The 20,961-nt window shown below is 38.8% G+C and overlaps 1 protein-coding gene across 6 annotated transcripts in view; it reads right to left on the bottom strand.

Moving 5' to 3' along the window:
• Positions 1-1,440: 1,440 nt before the first annotated feature.
• Positions 1,441-20,961, bottom strand: part of RCAN1 (regulator of calcineurin 1) — a 70,699-nt gene continuing 51,178 nt past the window's right edge. For 4 of the 6 annotated variants that reach the window (XM_037904451.2, XM_037904468.1, XM_037904475.1 and 1 more), the window contains 3 exons: positions 10,814-10,987; positions 6,888-7,047; positions 1,441-4,385 (listed from right to left, as the gene is read on the bottom strand). In XM_037904451.2, coding sequence (XP_037760379.1) covers positions 4,213-4,385; positions 6,888-7,047; positions 10,814-10,987 — 507 coding nt within the window. In that variant the 3' untranslated portion in view covers positions 1,441-4,212. Of the gene's footprint in view, positions 4,386-6,887; positions 7,048-10,813; positions 10,988-13,467; positions 13,957-19,087; positions 19,199-20,961 lie in introns of those variants that run through there. The other 2 variants (XM_037904440.2, XM_007054613.4) reach the window with 2 other exon arrangements.

The following is a 20,961-nucleotide window of genomic DNA, read 5'->3' as shown; positions in this document are numbered from 1 at the left end:
TATGGGTCAGTGACTTGCATTTTTACAAACAATACATGAATTATACTAAATATAATTTGTGTGATCATTTAAAAATGATTATCAACAATTTTGGAGCACTGGAGCTAATACAAGATTATAGTAAAAATGGGAGATGAAACATAAGCCCAAAAACCAAATATTTTGATACTCAGTTCTGCATGAATAAAGTAGGATTCTACCTATTACTTTATTATTTTGATTATTTGGGGCTCCTAGGTGCAACTGGAATACAAACAAATTATAGGTAGAGAGCTTCAACTTTAACAGAACTTGTTTTGCTAAGACATTCCTTCTAGCATAATGCAGAATATAGTTTAACTATGCAGGCAAGTACTGTAGCTGGGATTTTTTAAAGGACATGAGAAATTCATTGGTAGTTAGGCACCTTACTTCTTCAGGCTTCTTTGACAATGCCAGCCTAAAGAATCAGAACTCAAAATAGTTAAATACTTCTTGATAGCTAGAAATAATAGCCTGCTTAAAAATAATTTTTGCCCTATGCATTTTTGGACTTGTCTTGACTATGAGTAAGGGCCACATTCTGTTAACACTTATGGCACTGTACACAGCCCATCTGTACCAATTTCATAAGAATGAACACACATTGGTAACCATTCTTATATGCATGTGATTTCTTGAATGGCAGAATATCATTTTCATTTTTCTGGAGTTTCATGAGAGTGGGTGAGACTCTTATAAAAAAAAACAGTCAATAAGCAAAACAGAGTGGAACTAGCCAGACACAGCAACTTCCATGTATTTGTTTCTAAAAAGTGAACCAACTTAAGGAGGTGTGCTAGTTAAAGCACACTGGTCCAATTAATCCTGTAGTCTTAGTTGTTCTGTCTTATCAAGAGCCAAATTATTCCCTCTGATGTGTAAGTGGCTTCCATTGAATTCAATTGGAGAATTGCTTGTCTGTATTAGAGGCAGAATGTTGCTACACACAATAAATGTAAATAATGCCAATTGTAAGATACTGATACATCACAGAGTTTCTATGCAGAAGGAAATGTAAAAGACTAACATTGACATCAAAAACTCCTTTCTCCACACTTATTTTAGAATAAAATAATTCTTACCCTGGGTTAAGAGGTGGCCCTTTAATGTATTTTGCATGCCTCGTAATGTTTTGTAATGACTAGGCTTGCTGGCTACGTATATGAAACTATTGACACTATGAAAAAGATTTTTAAAGAGATTAAACAATGTTGTAAAAGACTATCAAAGACTATCAAACTGGATTCTCCCCCCCCTCCCCCATAATTAATATTAAATTTGGTTGGCAAGGATGTGAGCCTACCAAGTAAGCGGGGACAAAGTCCTTATCCTAACATAAGTATATTTTTGGATGCTTGAAGTTTAAGCATTTTTACACCAAAATCTTTAACTATTGTTTCATGCATAAACAACACGACATTTATAAGTAGACAATCCAAATATTTTAATTTAAATATGTCCCATACTATACAATCTTATAAAATACCAGTTTGTCTTAACAGAACAGCTGTTATTTTCATACAGAAACAGAGTGATCCATACACCACATTGGTGCTAAGAGAACAGACATCGGCCAAGATACACAAACTGGGGGCGGACAGCAAGATGGGCAGTTACCGTCCAGTAATCCATGTTCACAAATACAGTTGAGAGTGGCAGAAACTGCAGCCAGCCCAAATCATTCATAGTTCTGAATCTGAATGACTACCTTCAACCTCCATCATGCAGAATGTCTCAATGTGTACCAACATTCAAAATCATGTCACTGTTTGTTTTACATTCTCTTCTCTATTGAAGATAATTGATGCATCTTGGCAGTCCCATAGAAGCAACAGTAACAGCACCCAGTGTTCAGGGTCTATGCTGGCAGCAGAAGAGGAGATGGAAGAGAATGCTACAGAAATTAGGCCAAAGGTTTTGTGCTGAATGAAGGGCAAATATAAAACATCTGCATCAAATTTAGCAGCAGTGTCTTTGGCTACATGGGAAGCCTTAGAAAGCTATACTAGAGACATTTGTGTGCTTCGATGTTTCTCTAGTTTGGTCATTGTATCCTGCACTTAAAAATAAAAAGAACAAAGAATGTCATGCATTGCAGTCTGATGTTTACACTTCAGTAACAGAAAAGTAGCTCATGTGCAGCAGTAAAACACAGCCTGACCTAAAGCTATGCTGGGTGACATTCTACACCTGCAAACTTGGTATCAAACAGCATAACATACACAGGGAGAGCATCTCTCTCTCTCTCTGTCACAGATAGGAACCAAAACTCAGCATCAGTCTGTGTGCATGCATGCTTACTGTAAATCTAATCCATCAGAATAGGGCCCTACAACTCCAGACGATTACTGAGGTTTAACAGGTTTCTGTTCTCTTTGGTCACAATAATATTGTGTGTCTTGGTCAGCACAATGGTAGGCTTTTAGTGGTGTGGAGTATGTACTGTATTATCAGTTGGAATGATTGTACAAATTCATCGGTACATACAGTATTGTATTCTTTATAATATTTGCCTATTTCTACCCAAAAGTGTATTATGTTGGGCCTCCAAGTCAACATTAACTACAAATGGCACACCATAATGCATTTCATTTTAATGCAACAACAGCTACAATGCTGATCCCAAGCCTAGTCTTACTACTAATGAAGCTAATGGCAAAGTTCCCACTGACTTCAAAAAGAGGATCAGGGTCTTTATTTCTAAAAAGATGTCTGAACCCCCAAAATACCTCTCCTTCTAAAAGAGAAACATGTCCTCCTCCAACAGTATATTTTGTCAATATATTAGTATATTTTAAAAAAGTATTAAAATATTTCAAAGTCAGAATCTCCATTTTAAAAGCAGATTCTTGGAAACACTTGAACTGGTACAGCATGTATTTGTTTGTTATGTAAACATGACAGAAAACTTGTACATCATTCGTCACTGTCCTTAAAACAGTACTCAAACCAAACAGAATGAAAGACTGTCTGTTCCCACAGCAAGCCATCACCTGAACTGATAAAGCATGCATTATTACTTGGTACTAAGCATTTCTAAATGCCAGCCTGTTTTGGAAACAAAGCCAAAAGAGAATACATATTGGACGGACATAGCCAGTAGAAAAAATACAAGTGTTCAACTAGTATAACAATCCCATCACAAATGAATGGGGAAAAGGCACTCCATCCCGCTTAAACATACCACACATCTGTCATCTATTTCACATCATGTGTGTTGAATCACTGTTAAAATGTGTAACTGCACCAGCTACAATGTACAAGTTAATGTAAAAAGTAATACAGCTCAGGTTTTCTTCCCTTGCCATACTTCTCACTGAAAACTGTACACTGCTGTGAATATACAGTACTAGCTTTATTTACATGTTTAAGAATTTTGTTTTTCAAAAGGAGAAAATCAAAATAATTGAACCAGCATTACTTAAAAACGTATAACTTAACGTTTAAATAACTTAAAATCCACTTACTTGAACAATTTTCCTATTGCACAGTTTTTTCCATAACTTTGCTAGACAAAATCCCACATAAGCATTTAATAACAGATTAAAATTTTAAAAGCACAAATTATATTGCACCAAAATAAGGTGCTACATAAATTGTATGTCCACTGGAAACTGGGTACCAATAAAACATACATACAGTAAGAGACCCAGGATGCTGAGAGATAAGCATTGAAGACAACTTCCCAGATTTCAAAAAGCGTGAAGTGAGAAACTATATAGAAAATAACGCAAAGTTATTTTTGAACATCAGTAAACAACATGCACAAAACAACCTAAGAAAAATGTTTACAATTCCCATATCTTTAAACCATCTCAATATCACATGTACTTCACATATGTCTAGCCTATGAATTAGAGGCGTATCATGTGAGATAGAACAAAGAAAGCTTTCCCCATCTGTTTTATAATGAAGCAGCCTAGGATTCCTTAAAAAGGAAGGTTTCTCAAAATGCCTTTTTCTGATCACCCTAACTCTGATCTGGAAGTTTATTTTCGGTTCCATACATATTAACCAATGTGCAGCATTAAAAACAATGAGGAAACTTCCAGTGTTTTTCTGAGTTAAATTACATTGGAATTTCTCCTACTATTGCTGCAGCCACTGCCACCAAACCTGTAACCTGACACTTCCATAGTAAGCATTTTTCTTGTATACGTCTACTTGAAACCCTTGAAAGTTAGAACCACTTCAACTTAAATGAGTAGAAGTATACTCCGGCCTTCTTGTCTGAATAATTTTTGGTTTGGGTTTCTTCATGCCTTCCTCTTCCTCCTCCACTTCATTTTCCTGGTCACTCTCACATACGTGGACAACAACACTGGGAGTAGTGTCAGTTGCAGCATGGAGTTCATACTTTTCTCCTGAAAGTTAGAACATTAGCAAAACTGGTCAAAAAAGCTCCATTCTACACAGTAAGCACAGAACAAACAGTCTAAATTTAAAAACAAACAACAACAACAAAGAGTCCTTGTGGCATCTTAGAGACTAACAAATTTGTTTGGGCATAAGCTTTCATGGGCTAAAACCCACTTCATCAGATGCCTGGAGTGAAAAATACAGAAAGCAGTATAAATATTACAGCACATGAAAAGATGGGAGTTGCCTTATCAAGTGGGGGATCAGTGCTAATGAAGCTAAATCAATTAAGGTGGAAGTGGCCTATTTTCAACAGTTGACAAGAAGGGGTGAATATCAAAGGAGGAAAATTACTTTTGTAGTGCTAATGAGGCGAATGCAATCAAGGTAGACATTGCCCATTTCTAACAATTGACAAGAAGGTGTGAGTATCATTGTCCTACTGTTCTTACAGTGAGGAAGTATTTCCTGAGATTTAATCAAAAAATCTTCTATGCTGCAGTTTGAACCCCCTGCCCTCTGTGCAGGACCGGCTATAGGCACCAGCAAAGCAAGCATGTGCTTGGGGAGGCAAAATTCCAGGGATGCTTGGGCAGTTGCACTCTCGGAGCTTGGGGAGGCAAATTTTTTGCTTGGGGTGGCAAAAAACCTAGAGCGGGCCCTGCCTCTGTGGCAAGAGAGACATCTTTTCTCCATCTTTTTTATGGCAGCCTTTCAAGTATTTGAACACTGCAGTCATGTCCTTACTTCATCTATGCTGTTCCAAACTAAACATACCCAGTTCCTTCAGCCTTTGCTCATATGGCTTGCATTCCATCCCTTTGATCATCTTTGTCGCTTACCTTTGGATCCTTTCCAGTTTCTCTATATCCTTTCTATACAGCAGTGACCAAAACTGGACACACAACTCCAGCTGAAGACTAACCAGCACCAAGTAGAGTGGTACTATCACCTCCTGTGACTTGCATGCTATACCTTGGTTATTGCAATCCAAAATTGCATTTGCTTTTTTTGCAACATCGCATTGTTGACTCGTGTTACGGTTGTGATCCACCACAATTACCAGATGTTCTCAGCAGTGCTGCTGCCAAGCCAGTTATCCCCCATTCTGTATTTGTGCATATGTTTTTTCTTCCCGACGTAGAGCACCTTACATTTACCTTTGTTGAATTTCATTTTGTTGTCCATAGCCCAGTTCTCCAATTTATCAAGATCCCTTTGAATTTTAGCTGTAGCCTCCAAAGTGTTTGCAACTCTACCAGGTTTGTCTCATCCGCAAAATTTGAACAGTATGATCAAATCTGATCATTCAGGAGAACTGTCCATCTCCATACCATGAAGATTTAAAACCACAGAAGCAGATTTTTTCCAAGGCTTCCACTGGCAGGAGAAGTTAATGAAGTTAGATATAGTTTTGCTGACCAAAACCTAAAGGGCTGAATTCTGCCCTGGGATTCCTGTGTAACAACAGAATTGGCTAGAAGCGATTTTACACATCTACTTGGATAGCATTTAGATAGGCTGTGTTATAATTTTGTTATGTCCATTGATTAGTCATTTGACAGTGTCAATCAGAAACAACCCTACAATTTATTATTTTCAAATACCTTTTCTGTAGGAGAAAGAAACCACCACTCATATTTCTATATGTGTTCCTCTGGTCACTTTTTCTTCTGTTCCACTCAATTTGGTATGTTTTATCCTCATGCTTTTAAGACCTCAGTATCTTAGCAGCTGCACCACCATACAAATTGTGGTGCTTGCGACATCAGATATTTTAGGGAACCAAAGAGCAAGCCAGGCTGGATAGTCTGTAAGGTGTCCCTTGCACAGTTTTTCCCAAATAGTTCTACAGAAAGTTGATGAAAGCTCTCACAGAACAAACAAGGGATTCTGCCTCCAGCTCTGCAGATATATGGGAGCCAGGCTCTTAGAGCTTCCTCTGTTCCCCTCTGCCACTGACTTACAGTGTGATAGTCACTTATCCTCTCTGATTTCAAAAAAACCTCTATCAAATGGATACAACACAACATCACAGTGGTGTGAGACTTAATATGTGCAATGTCTGCAAATCCTCTGATGAAAGTGGCTAGACCTATGTCAGTTATTAATTTACTGTCAGATGGTTGAACAACAGCAACTGTGTTTTAAGAAAAAGTAGTAGCTATATAGTTAAAATATAAATATTTTAGAAGTGCCATTTTATTTCTGGGGAAACTTATGTTAGAGTTACAATTTTATTTTAAATTTTATAATCTTATAATTCATGTTGTATGACTCAGCAAGAATGTTTTGTTCTGGCAAGGATATTCCTATGGATACAAAATGGTGATTTCAGAAAACAATCCTTGACATAAAAAACTTCAGAGTGTTTTCTGTAGTTAGTAATTTAATTGATAATGAACAAATATCTTGGAGGAAAAATCTTTTTGAATTATTACTAGTATTCCAAGTCATTTTTTACTCAAACACAAGTATTAAAACTTTAAGCTCAGAATCCTTCTTACCTGGCCCTAGCTTGGAGATAGCATAGAGAAGGTCATAGTTAATGACTGGCGTAGCATCTTCTACTTGTTTCCAACCAACAGGAGGAGAGGCTGGAGGTGAAATCAAAAACTGTTTGTCTGGTTTTGGTGGAGCCAAATGCGAGCTTCCAATGTGCAAAGTCTGGGAGAATAAAACAAACGATTAACTATTTGATTAATGGAAAATTAAAAGTGTCATTTGCATGGAATTTAAAGTTTGAACAGATATACTACAACAAGCACTCAAGGTGGCAGTATGTAACAATGTGTGATAACATATCAAACATACAAATTCAAAACCACCTTGCTGACAATGCTGTCAAAACACACAGTGAAATGTGCACATCTGCTTTTTTTCCCCATTTTTGTTTTAATATACAGTTATTTCATCAGAGAAAAATCTGCTCCCAAAAGACCAAAATAGAGGGAAATTAAAAAGGGGCTGTAAGGTCTAATGATAAATGGTGTTGAAACTTATTATCACAAGCGGTGAAAATTCCAGAAGGTATATAAATAAACTGGCTCCTTCAGGATTGTCCTTGAGGACATTTGAAACAAACACAAAGGATACCAAGAAGAAAGGAACACTCAGATTGATTTTCCCATTAAAGTTAAAAAAGGAGTGCCTAATGATAGCAGCTGAAAGTGCACACATTTTCAGAGCTGAGGTACAGTTAGAGATCTCCTTGGTATTACCTACACTCAGGAATCCAGCATTCAGTAACCCACTGATGACTCATAGATGCACTGGTGAAAACCCTTAAGTGTAAATAAGAGTATACAGGGGTTTGCACCAACCAGTGCAACCATACAGGTTTTAGAAATGTGACAGGGTCGGGCCAGATGGCTATAGGAGAGTAATAGAAGGCAGATATATTAACCCCAGGCTAAGTAGGTCCCTTTTCCCTGGGTAAGGTAACAGGGAAGGTTCGAGAACAATCAGGAACCTTCTGGAGACAAGTAAGACAGGCTGATTAGAACACCTGCAGCCAATCAAGAAGTTGCTAGAATCAATTAAGAAAGGCTATCAGGGCACCTGGGTTTTTAGAAAAGGAGCTCACTTCAGTTTGTGGTGTGCGTGAGAGGAGTTGGGAGCAAGAAGCACTAGGAGCTGAGAGTGAGAACGCGAACTGTTGGAGGACTGAGGTGTACAAGCTTATCAGACACCAGGAGGAAGGTCCTATGGTGAGGATAAAGAAGGTGTTGGGAGGAGGCCATGGGGAAGTAGCCCAGGGAGTTGTAGCTGTCGCACAGCTGTTCCAGGAGGCACTCTAGACAGCTGCATTCCACAGGGCCCTGGGCTGGAACCCGGAGTAGAGGGCGGGCCCAGGTTCCCCCCAAATCCTCCCAACTCCTGGTCAGACACAGGAGGAGTCGACCTGCACTGTGGGTTCAGAAAAACGGCCAAGCTGAGTGCTGCCGTGAAGCTCCAAGGCGAGCAAATCTGCCAATAAGCACAAGACCCACTAAGGTAGAGCAGGAACTTTGTCACAGAAAGTATTGACCAGAAATCAGTATAGTTCTATATACTGGTACAGACCCCCTGCACACCCTTGTCTATATTTAGGAATCACTGCCAATGCAGCTCCACAGGCCAACCCTGTTTGCTGAATCAAGGGCTATTTTTGAGGCTGGAAAAGATCGAACTTCCAAGCCAGTGTTATTTGCATCTCTGTATAACAATTAGAGCAGTGTTTTCTTTGCGACTCCACAGGCATCAGGTTTGCTGAGAACCCACTTCATGCTATAAGAACTGTGCTCAAGAATGTAAGCTTTGATTGAAGAAAAATTACATTTCTAACTGTTATGACTGCAGAGAGCATCAAACATTAACCAAGTGTAAACTATGCAGGTAAGTAAGTGTAAGAGTTTGTGCATAGCCAAAATAATTGGTCATCTCAAAGGGGAGTTAACTGATCAAATGATTACCTTATCTAATATTACAAAATAATTCCCCAATATCATTTACTATTTAGTTACTTTAATGTTGTGTAGTTGGGTCCCAGGATATTAAAGTTAAGGTGGGTGGGGTAATATCTTTTATGGACCAACTTATGTTGGTGAGAGAGACAAGCTTTCGAGCCATACAGAGCTCTTCTTCAGGTCTGGGAAAGGTACTCCAAGCACCACAGCCAAATGCAAAGTGGAACTGATTGTTTAGTATAGGTTGTTAGCACATATTCTATTCCAAGGGACCATTCAAGGTAGAGTGGCCCACTAACAGTCCTTTGCAGTCATAGGACGAAAAGAGGATTTAGTTGGTTACAGATCATTGTAATAAGCCATGGCTCGAAAGTTTTGGGCCAGTAAAAGATATTACTTCATCCACCTTGTCTCTCTATTTAGTTGCTTATCATTTTGGCAGAAATCTCCAGCTAATGCATTTATCCAACATAATTCCCACACCTTTCCCCAGGTCCCAAAGCTATAACTGTCACTACTCAAGCTGCCAACTATGTTGTCAGTACAAATCCGTATAGCATCTTAAAAAATAAACGTGTATATATTAAACACCTCAAACTAAACTTATTACCACAAGGGACACAATACTAGTACAGTAAAAACTTTTTAAATCTGGCATGTTGGGGTAATGGGGGGTGCCGGCAAGTGAAAAATGCCAGTTAAGAAAGAGAGAGTTTGGGTGCGGGTTCCCATTGGTTCCCAGCCAATGGGAGCTGTTGAGTCAGTGGGCAGGGCAGGGGCAGCGCGCAGAGCCATCTGACGGGTCTCCACCTAGGAGTAGCCAGGACAAGTCACTGCTTGTGAGCAGCCTCCCAAGGTAAGCACCCCCCCGGATCCTGCACCCAAACTCCCTCCCAGAGCCCATGCCTGCACCCCCTCCTGTGCCCCATCCCCCACTCTCGCACCCCCTCCTGTACTCCGAATCCCTTGTGGCCGTTCTCCGCCTAGGAGCAGCAGGGACATGTCGCTGCTTCTGGGGAGCCACGCAGAGCCAGGTAGGGAGCCTGCTGGCCCCACACCAACCGGACTATAAACCAGACTTTATATCAAGATCAGAAAAGCCGGTTTATAGAGCTTTCCAGTTAGTACAGGGCCAGATAATACAGCTTTTACTGTACTAGTTATTGGGATTTAATTCAATAAAGCCTTCCATTCCAGTGAATAAATGTATCTGAAACTGCCGCAGAATCTCTATAGTTGCACTGTAGAGATGCAGAATATCTAGGGAGTGTTGCTAACAATTTGGCAAAGAGCAGACATGCTTTGTCTCCCCCCTCCCCCCCCACAAGTGAAATCTTACAGTTATTTTGTTTTTTAAAACCATCTTTGTTTTATGACCCTGGATATCTTTAAGTATCTCATTAGGAGTTCTGGGGTTACTAGATTTTCAATTAAAGCTGGCTGAAAATTGTCAAAATTTCTTCAACAAACAGTATTTCCAATAAAATGGAAGTTTTTGCAACAATATTTCATTTTGATTGAAACTGATGAAAAATTTCAGAACATTATGAAAAAGAAGAAGCTAGGAAGAGAGGAACACTCCCCTCTATCAGTGGAAAAAAATTAAAGTAGTGAGAGAAGATGGTTTTTATATTCAATAAAATCAAGTGTTCTGAATATTCCCAAAAGTTGTTTGAAATTTTACAAAATATACTCCTCCCCCTGTTTACCCAACCAGCTCTTGGTATGACAGTGAGTACTAGATGTCTCCCCCTTATCCCAAGACAGGGCAAACAATACACAAGCAGGCAGAAACCCAACATATTCATTAGCCTCCAAACACTCCTAAGTTTGGAGGTACCTACCTGATGTTTTCTCCAATCAATTTGGTCACTAATGAATGCTACAAATTTTCACAGGTCTTTAAAAAAAATTGTGAACTACAACAGCATAAGACTCAATGGCAAAATGATTACATTTATATAGAAATGCTTGGTAAAACATACCTGAGCAAAATACAGTTTTATTTCCTTTCCAAGAAATTCTGTCTTATGTAGCTGGATTCTAGCATCTGCGGCTGACAAAGGGTTGCTGAAGTTTATTCGTACTCTTTTGAAGCTCTTAAAATACTGAAAGGTGATATCTTTGTCATATGTTCTAAAGAGAGATTCAAATTTGGCCTGTAAAAAAAAAATTATATATTTTTAAAAACAAAAGAAGCCATGTACATGCCACATCCCTTTTTTCTTGTAATTTATTCTCATTCCCTCAAGGACAACTGCTGATTATGATGGACTGCAGTTAACAGCGGCATGCTAAAATATTTTATTAGAGAATATGGTAAGCCATTCAAAATAAACCAATCATCATTTATTTACAACATAGCAGCTGCTTTTTTCTTGCTGAAATAATAGTGCCTTCAAGATAGAAGAAAAGATTACAAATAAGTAAAATATATTGCATGTCTACTGGCTTCTGTCTCAATTTTGTGGCATGCTAAAAAAAGTACTATTCACAAGTGATGAAGATCATGGAGTTTTAATTGCTTAGTTTAGTTTATATAGAAATATCTATAAAAAGCAGGCAAAGTAAATTGAGGGCCAAAAGTCCTTACTCAAGTAAACATGAAGGACATGAAAACGGTAGACATGAAAACTGAATAGTGTGCTGTACTAAAATGTGCTTGTTTTTAAGGTAATCTGACACCTCAGTAATGTTATGACATATGAAAACTATTTTTTGTACTTATTTTTAATTTAGGGAAATGAAGTGTGCTTAAGGAAACTTCAGTTATAATGACACACGGTAATTCTATAACACCCTCCATCTATGGATCTCAAAGAACTTTACAAACGAAGACTCAATTCCCTTAGTAAAGAAAGTATTGTTCTAATTACACAGACATGGAAACAGAGGTGAGGGCCTTGCACAAGGTTAAAACAGTACATTTGTTGCAGAGTGGGAACAGAACCCAGCCCTTCTGACTCTAAAACCTTGTACTTTTATCGGTGTGGCCCAATGACTTAGCCATCCGATCTAGATGGCAGTATGAAACTAAGTCCATCAAAAGTTGGCAGTCTTCACTGATGATTTGAGTAACTAATGTTTGAGCTTTTAGAGCACATGGGGCAGCTATCCAAACCAAACTCAGCTATTTTTACATTATTTATGAAGAATGTTTCCATTTTTACTTCAGGGTGCTGAGGGGAGGGGAAGGGAAAAATGAGTGTATGGCTGGCATACTTGCTGTTTCAGACTTATTTTAAGCACAATGACTCGCTATGTACAACCCTTAGTAGTAAGTTATGTTTTATGTATTGACATTTTGTATGTTACTATTTCACAGAATCTTACTGATCAGAATGTTCTGACTTCATGTTCATCTTTCAACTGCATTCAGTTTAATCACTGATTTTTGGATAAGGCTACATAGAAGGGTATAACAAAATAGCATAATATATTTTTTTCTTGAACGCTTAATTTCCTTATTCTCTTATATAAACCTTTGGTTATAGTTTTTATTTAAGCTAAGCGTGGTTCTAACTCACAACAACTTGCTTCTGCTATCCCAAGACTCTAAGTAACAAATATATATTAGACAAAAGCCAAATATTTCATGTATGCATGTTAACTCAAAACTATCCTGTCTCTTAGTGTTCTAATAAAAGCTAGCTGTATGTAAACTCCAAGTAGTTTTAATACAATTCTCAAGAATAGAACCCTTAGCACAGGAATTACTTGTTATTGTTAGCTTTTTACACCGGAAAGAAAGCTGCTTTGTATTTCTGAAATCTAAGCCTTTTTTTAAAATCTTTTTTCTACATTACACTACTTGGTGCACCAATATCTCATTCATACCTATTCAGAAAAACAGATTGGTCTATAATTCAGAATTCATATTCACCACTAAACCTTTGGAGACCATCTAGATGATTACTGAAATGTATGGAATCTTCAATTTTATGTTAGCTAAAAAGAAAAGTCTGTACTATTATAAAATACTCGCCTCATGGATCAAACTTCCAGATGAAATCAGATGTTAGCATCATAGTGTCTACTAATAAAATCCAATTGTTTTGTGCCTGACAGATGTCTTAGCACCACTAATCAATAATTCACTACTGTAAGTCAAACATTTGTGTGTTTGTTACTCCTTCATTCTCATCAGTTAGATAGCTGGAGTGATTATATTACGTAGCATTCCAACACTACAGAAGTGTCACCAGTCTTAACAATTACAGTGCTACACCAACAATGTAATTTAAACATCTTCATATATTCTAATACAAACAAACCTATTAGCAACATTCTAAATCTGAACATCATTGAAAATGCCTTCAAATGAAGTTTTTTCAACTCATATTCACAATTACATGCATATATACACAGTATTTTTATGGACAGACAACAAGTATTTGAAAAGGCAGAAGATAAAGATCTTAAAGTCCATATGATACATTAAGACTGAAACATAATACACAAAATACACATTTGCAGACTACAACCTGTTAACCTCTGAAATAGTTCTTCCCTACTTCTTAAGCATTATCTGTTTAATGTTTTAAACAGCACAGTATTTTTCAACTATTTTAGAACAGCACCTATCCTTCAGTATTTAAGAAATTCACAGATCTAAAACTCAACTTTAAAAAAGCCATACCCTCGTTTCAATTTGATTGAAGACATCGCTGTCTGCCACACAGGCAATTAGGGAACCAAAACTGTAGTTAAGGTTCCTAAAATGCATTTTGTGCTTCACTAAAGCAACGATAGCAGTTCAACACAAATCCAAGGCAATTACTTTTAAGGAAGCTGTTGGTTCTGTAGACTGTGTTTATAAAGGAAAAAGTCCAACCCCCTCAAAAAAGCTTTCAGTGCATCCCGTAAGTGACAGCAAATTCCTGAACAAAGTCCTACATGCTTTAAGGCAGTCAGGGACAAAATGTAAGCGACTACTGGAAAGAGGTGACATCAGCACATTAGTCAGCTTTCCTATGCTAATTAACTTTGCTTTGGAAGATGGAAAAAACAGCTGAGGTTTGCACAGCAGCTGCTTTATCAACTCCTCTTGCAGCATAGTTTCCATTGGTAGTAATTCCATTCAGCACTCAGACAACATGCTCTTCACTTGAATGGGCCAGCCCATCTTAAGATGGAAAATGTTACTGCTAACAGCTCAATGTCTACAGTAATAAGCAGTAATTAGCCAGCAGGGAAATTTCAAGACTTTGGAAACCAGAAAACAAATCCCTTAGTAAATTTAGTCCTTGTACTTTCTGAAAACGTACAAGAAGTTTTAAGTTGGGGATTAGAGGAAATCTATTTTGAAAAATATGTTTTTCAATGAAATACTTTATAGTGGAAATTCATTTTGAAATACCTTTTCCAATTAAACTTTATGGAGTAATTTCCTGCTTCCATTTTATTTGATTCTCTTATGGTCTCAAGGCCCTGTAATATGAAATCATACAAGAGCTCAATTAGTAGTTTACTACTAGGATTTTAATACAAAACCCTAATTCTCACTGGTGTAAAACTGTAAAGCCTACACTTATATCCCCTGTTCAATGAATTCAGAGTGTTGTTCGGAGAAAGTTTCCAGAGAATAAAGCAAGATGGCGAGATTTAAATCAAGGCTATTTAAGTCACTGATTTAAAATATTTATATCAGATCAGATCAGATGGGGCCTTTGTCAAGCTAATTTGAAAATCTGTGCTATTGCAACTATAAATTTTAATCTAATGAACAAAATTACAAATGCTTTTTTTAGTTAGTTTATTTTAGTATAAAATCTACTACAGTTAAGGTATCTTATTTGAATTTTATAAAGCAGCTACAGGCAAAAAAAACAAAACACAGACGATTAAGGGTTTGTAGGACAAGGACTAAAACCAGCATGTAACTTTACTCAAATGAATAGTCCCTTTGACTTCAGTGGTACTACTCATCTGCTTAGTTAAGCATGTGCATAAGTATTTGCAGCACCAGAGGCTAAAAGTTTTTAATATTTGTGTACAAAATCTTTGCCACTTCAAAACAAAATTGCTTCACTGTTAAGAAGTTTATACTTTCAATACATTAAATTATTGTAAACTATTTTGTACACAGGCCAAAAAGTTTTCAAAACTATGAGCCTAAAATTAGTCTCTCAGGCCCATATTTAGGCACTTAAAGGTGGAATTTTCAAAAGCACAAGTTACACTGAGTTCATCTGAGAACAGCCTAGCACCATCCTCTTTGGAACCCCCTTTCAGGTAGTTGAAGGCTGCTATCAAATCCCCCCCTCACTCTTCTCTTCTGGAGACTAAATAACCCCAGTTCCCTCAGCCTCTCCTTATAAGTCATGTGCCTCCACTCCCTAATCATTTTTGTTACCCTCCGCTGGACTCTCACCAATTTCTTCTATAGTGGGGGGCCCAAAACTGGACACAATACTCCAGATGTGGCCTCACTAGTGCCAAATAGAGGGGAATAATCACTTCCCTCGATCTGTTGGCAATGCTTCTACTAATGCAGCCCAATATGCTGTTAGCCTTCTTGGCAACAAGGGCACACTGTTGACTCATATCCAGCTTCTCATCCTCTGTAATCCCCAGGTCCTTTTCTTAAGAACTGCCAGCCTGCAGCAGTGCATGGGATTCTTCCGTCCTAAGTGCAGGACTCTGCACTTGTCCTTATTGAACCTCAGATTTCTTTTAGCCCAATCCTCCAATTTCTCTAGGTCACCCCCATACCACTTCCCAAACTCTGAACCCCTTGTGGCTGTTCCTCCACTTAGGAGCAACGGGGACATGTCGCAGCTTCCAGGGAGCCATGCGGAGCCAGGTAGGGAGCCTGCCACCAACCGGACTATAAACAAGACTTTCAATGAAGATCAGAAATGCCGGTTTACAGTGCTTTCAGGTTGGTAAAATGCTGGATAACACAGCTTTTACTGTAAAAACATTCCAAGACAGGAAAACATTAAATGCTCTGATTTGTTGCCTAATTGCAAGTTATATAAAAATATTAATGGCAGCATTTTCTTTGCCAGTAATGCCTGCCATTTTCATCATATGGAGTGAATAGAAGTATTTTAAGAACTCTAAAAGCAAAAAATACCTCTTTGAATATACATATATATCCCAAACCCCATTTCAAAAATGGAAGACTAATTAAAAAATTTCTCTATACTGATACACCCAGAAATCCAGTTTTCAGCAATGAACTGAACAAGTCAACTTAAATCACAACGGTGATATCACAGCATTAACTGACCACATACTTAGTCAAGTTATTCTAGTTCTTGTTGCAGAATTCTATATTCAGTTTATTTCTACTCAGAAGCCTTTTTTTCCTGAACATCACCTTCATGGTACAGTAAGTGTATTACTAGTCTGCCCAAAGCATGATGTTGTATTTGAATATGGGGGTTCAACTAAGAGACAAGACTTTTTGACCATGTAACCACCATTCTAGATACATAGTTTTAGGGCCTAATCCTGCTCTCACTGATGTCAATGGGTAGCATTCCTCTCGGGACTTTAATGGAAACAGGATTGGACCTTAATTTGCTATGGAAAACACACACGGCATTTACTCACAAAAGCAGTTTCCATAAGAGGTAATGGAACTAAGGAGAACTTAGTTCTATGGGAAATGAGACATAACAAAACCTATCAGTCTTCCTGTGCTAATGCTCCTCTTCCTGTCACTGAGGCCCAAACAGGATGACTTCATGTTTCTTCCTGATGGCACAGTCACCCACATTCTGGAGACTACTTTTGTGGCTCAAAACCTGACTGAGGCTTCTGGGTTACTGTAATACAAGTCGTCAAAATCACCAAATATCACTCTGCCAAAAATAAAATAAATAAATAAAATTGTCCTGCTCCAAAACTTCCCATATAATGTATCAACCAGGGAACAAAATGTTTTGTCTTCAATCTGAAAAGTGAAGTTTGGAAAGAGATTAGTTTAAAACATAGTCTAACCCATTGGTGCTGTATTTTGATTAAAAGAAACAGTCTACATGCTCGGAGATATTCTGTTAAAAATAAGACAGTGTGTATTATAAACAAAAAATAGTTAAACTAAAGAACTTGCTGTGTCTTTATACAAGAAAATAAATGTATACTGTTAACTATTCTGTTTTATCTAATAAAGTGTTAGTAATTAAAGCAGTACTCTACCTTGAAGAACTGAATATCTATTTTAGAAGCAATCAGAAGTTACAACAAAATAACTATTACAACTTCCTGATGTTGTGTGACAACTCGGTGGCGATGTTGTTTTATGGCATTTGATATCACCACACAAATGACACATCCTGAAAGAAACACTGAAAAAACACAGAATTTCACAGAATCTGTCTCTGGCTGCTCTAATGCAACATCACCTTTCCTTCTTCCCAACTCTTGACTACTAGGGACATGCACAATTTGATGTTTTGCCTCCATGTTGGCCTGGTGCACCAGTAGGGGGAGAAAAAAGGGGAGGCAGAGAGGGACCCTGCCTGCCTAAATTGAGGTGCGGGCGGAGCCCCCAGCCTGCCCAGGGGCCGCAGGGACATGCAGGCTGCTTCCAGGAGCGGCACGAGGTAAGCACCACATGGCCAGAGCCTGCACCCCAACCCCGAGCCCCCTCCTGCACCCAAACTCCTTCCCAGACCTTACACCCCCTCCTGCACCCCAACCCTCTGCCCCAGCCCTGAGCCCCCTCCTGGAGCCCACACTCCACGCCCCCTCCTGCACTCTAAACCCCTCCCCCAGTCCTGAGTCCCCTCTAGCACCCAAACTCCCTCCCAGAGCTTGCACCCCCAACCCGTCCCAGGCACAGCCTGGAGCCCCCTCCCACACTCTGAACCCCTCATCCCCAGCCCAGAGCCAGCACCCCCTCCCACACCCCAATTCCCTGCCCCAGCCAGGTGAAAGTGGGTGAGAGAGAGCGAGCGATGGATGGAGAGGGTGGAGTGAGCAGGACAGGGCCTCGGAGAAGGGCGTGGCTGGGGCAGGGCCTCAGGGAAGGGGCATGGCAGGGGTGTTTGGGTTTGTGATTAGACACTTGGCAACCTTACACTCTAGCTGGATGCAAGAGGAACCTGCTGAACATGCGACAGGGCTATCAAACATATAAGTAGCACACGAGATAAGAGAAACATGGCAGCTCTGCTTTCTTAATGTTTTCATTTCCAGCCAAAGCCTCAGGGATTGTGACTGATGAAGCCCAAGTTTCTAGAAGCTGATTTCTGCCTCTAAGTTGCTGTGTGAGTAGAGAAGAGGGTGGCTGGAGACTACAGTCCCCTATTCTTGTACCCTCTAGCTACTCCTCCTCCATGATGTTTAGTTGGTAGCAGTCTCAGGGCACAAAAGCAGACTTGAGTGGAAGCCCAAGCAGCAGGGTTTTTTTGGGAGGGTTGGGGGAGAGAGATGATGGGTAACTGATAGGTGACAAGAGGATAGTGGAAATATGAATGGACAAGTGGTATAGTGGGAACATGAAGGGGAATAAGGAGACACTGAAAGCCACAGATGGTGTATAAAAGGATATCAGGAATTCCAGGGGACACATGCAAGACAAATATGAAGAGGGGGGGGGGGGCACAAAAAAGAGGAAAGCCACAAACATCGCCTTTTTTTAGTTGACACCTATGCTATCACTGACTGGGAGACCAAGGAGGAAAACCTATGTAATATTAGAAGTTACAGAATTGACAATGCTGTTAAAGAAATGTTTGTCCTACAAGCAACAAAACCAGAATTTCATAATCCAGCTGTGGCCTTCTTACACTTGGTGAATGTTTACACCAAACCTCAAAGGTTGCACTTCATACCCCAAACACCCCCACCTTATTATACAGTTATTGATTTTCTGTGTCTATGTACTGTTTTCATTCCTGTTTTTATGTACTACATAAAGTTTAAGATAATAAAGGTTAAACACTATCCTGGAATGAACTTTCCTAATAGCATTGATAGGTTTTGTTTTTCAAAGTCAGGGAAACAAGATTATCTATACATGTCTGGTATCAGGAAAGTATATTTTTTGCGCATGTGTGAAAATTAAAGTCAACCTCTTACCCAGATCCCAATAAAGGAACAGGAATGCATAAGTGTGTGAAAGGCATTCTAAAGAACAGGATGTGAAACACAGTCTGCATTCCTGTTTTGCACTCTGGATAAGAGGTTATTTTTAAGGCACACTCTGCAAAAAGAACTGAAGAAATTACTCAAGAAAAAAAAAAAAAGAGGCAAACTCAAGTTAGACAAACATACAAGCAGTCATCCAAAACACTCTGTACCTGTGTAAATGGGTTTCCTGAATACTCGAACCAAATCATCAACATTTTAGTCATACAAGAAACCTCTTTGAGCATCTCTAATTTTCCAGTCAGAGGGAGCAAGAAACTTTCCTGTAAGGAGAGAAACTAATTTAACAAGAGGCTGCTGTCTTTACATCTTTGTCAGCTGGCTGATCCACAAAAAAGAGTAGTAGGGACAGGAAGCTAGAGAACTTTCTTACCTCCCATATAGTGAAAGAGTCTATGTTGGCAGTTATCAGTAAATGGGGCTTAAAAAAGGTAATATGATAGAGAAACAGGAGAAATGCATATAAAGAGGGAGATTCTGCAATAATTTTAACAGCCAAATGTTTTGGGGTTTTGTTTTTTTAAATTTTTTTTAATCTGGATGTTTTTGGTTTTTTAATGCCTCTTTTGGCAAGTCTAACAGGACTTCCCTGTTAAAAACAATTGGCAGATACATTCTGCCAGACATTAGACTGTCTGTGGGTACCTGACAACCTTGATCTTTCTCCTTCAGCAAGGAAAACAGTGCAAAGCGGATGCATCTTCTTCTGCAGCTATGCAAAAATACAACACTCCTGCAGCTACTTTAAGTAAAGCTGTAAGTCCCTGCAGTGGCATGCAAAACCATACATGAAAGAAGTTAGGCAGTGGTTTTGCAGTTGTTCTCAATCAACACCATAACAGGATAAAACAAAGTATATCCCAAATAAAAAATAATTAATAAGACAACCAAAAAACAACATCATGACTAAACAGCAGAGTAAAAGGTGGTTAGAGGCAAAAAGGCATCCTTTAAAAACTGGAAGTCAAATCCTAGTGAGAAAAATAGAAAGGAGCATAAACTCTGGCAAGTCACGTGTAAATGTACAATCAGGCAGGCCAAAAAAGAATTTGAAGAGCAATTAGCTAAGGACAGAAACACTAACAGCATTTTTTTTTTCAAGTGCATCAGAAGCAGGAAATCTGCCGAAGAGTCAGTGGGTCACTGGGCGATCAAGGTGTTAAAGTAGCACTCAAGGAAGACAAGGCCACTGTGAAGAAGCTAAATGGATTATTTACATTGCACTGAAGAGGATATGAGGGAGATTTCCACACCTGAGGTGACAGATCTGAGGAACAGTCCCATATTGAGGTGTCAATAGAGGAGGCTTTAGAGCACGTCAATAAATTAAACCGTAATAAGTCACTAGGACCAGATGGTATTCACCCAAGAGTTCTGAAGAAATTCAAATATGAAATTGGTATGTAACCTATAGCTTAAATCAGCCTCTCTACCAGATGACTGGAGAATAACTAATATAGTGCCTATTTTTAAAAAAGGCTCCAGCAACAATTCTGGCAATTACAGGCTGGTAAGCCTAAATTCAGTACCAGGCAAATTTGCTCAAACTATAGTAAACAAAATCATCAGAGATACATAGATAAACACGATATATTGTGGAAGAGTCAACACAGCTTTTGTAAAGGGAAATCATGCCTCACTGATTTACTAGAATTCTTTGTGTTGATAAAAACGTGGACAACAGTGATCCAGTTGATATAGAGTACTTAGACTTTCAGAAAGCTGTTGACAAGCAAATTATGCAGTCATGGATATGAGAGAAGGTCCTCTCATTGATCAGTAACTGGTTAAAAGACAAGAAACAAAGGGTAGGTCTAAATGATCAGTTTTCACGATGAAAAGAGGTAAATAGCAGGGTCCCCCAAGGATCTATACTGGGACCCATGTTGTACAACCTGTTCATAAATGATCTGGAGAAGGGAGTGAACAGTGAAGTGACAAAATTTGCTGACAATACAAAATTACTCAAGATAGTTAAGTCCAAAGTTAAGTGAAGAGCTACAAAAGGTATCTCACACAACTAGGC

The sequence above is a fragment of the Chelonia mydas genome, chromosome 1, assembly GCF_015237465.2.
Source record: "Chelonia mydas isolate rCheMyd1 chromosome 1, rCheMyd1.pri.v2, whole genome shotgun sequence".
Lineage (NCBI taxonomy): Eukaryota > Metazoa > Chordata > Testudines > Cheloniidae > Chelonia > Chelonia mydas.
Note: the sequence above shows the minus strand (reverse complement) of the source record. Positions and strands in the feature narration are given on the sequence as shown.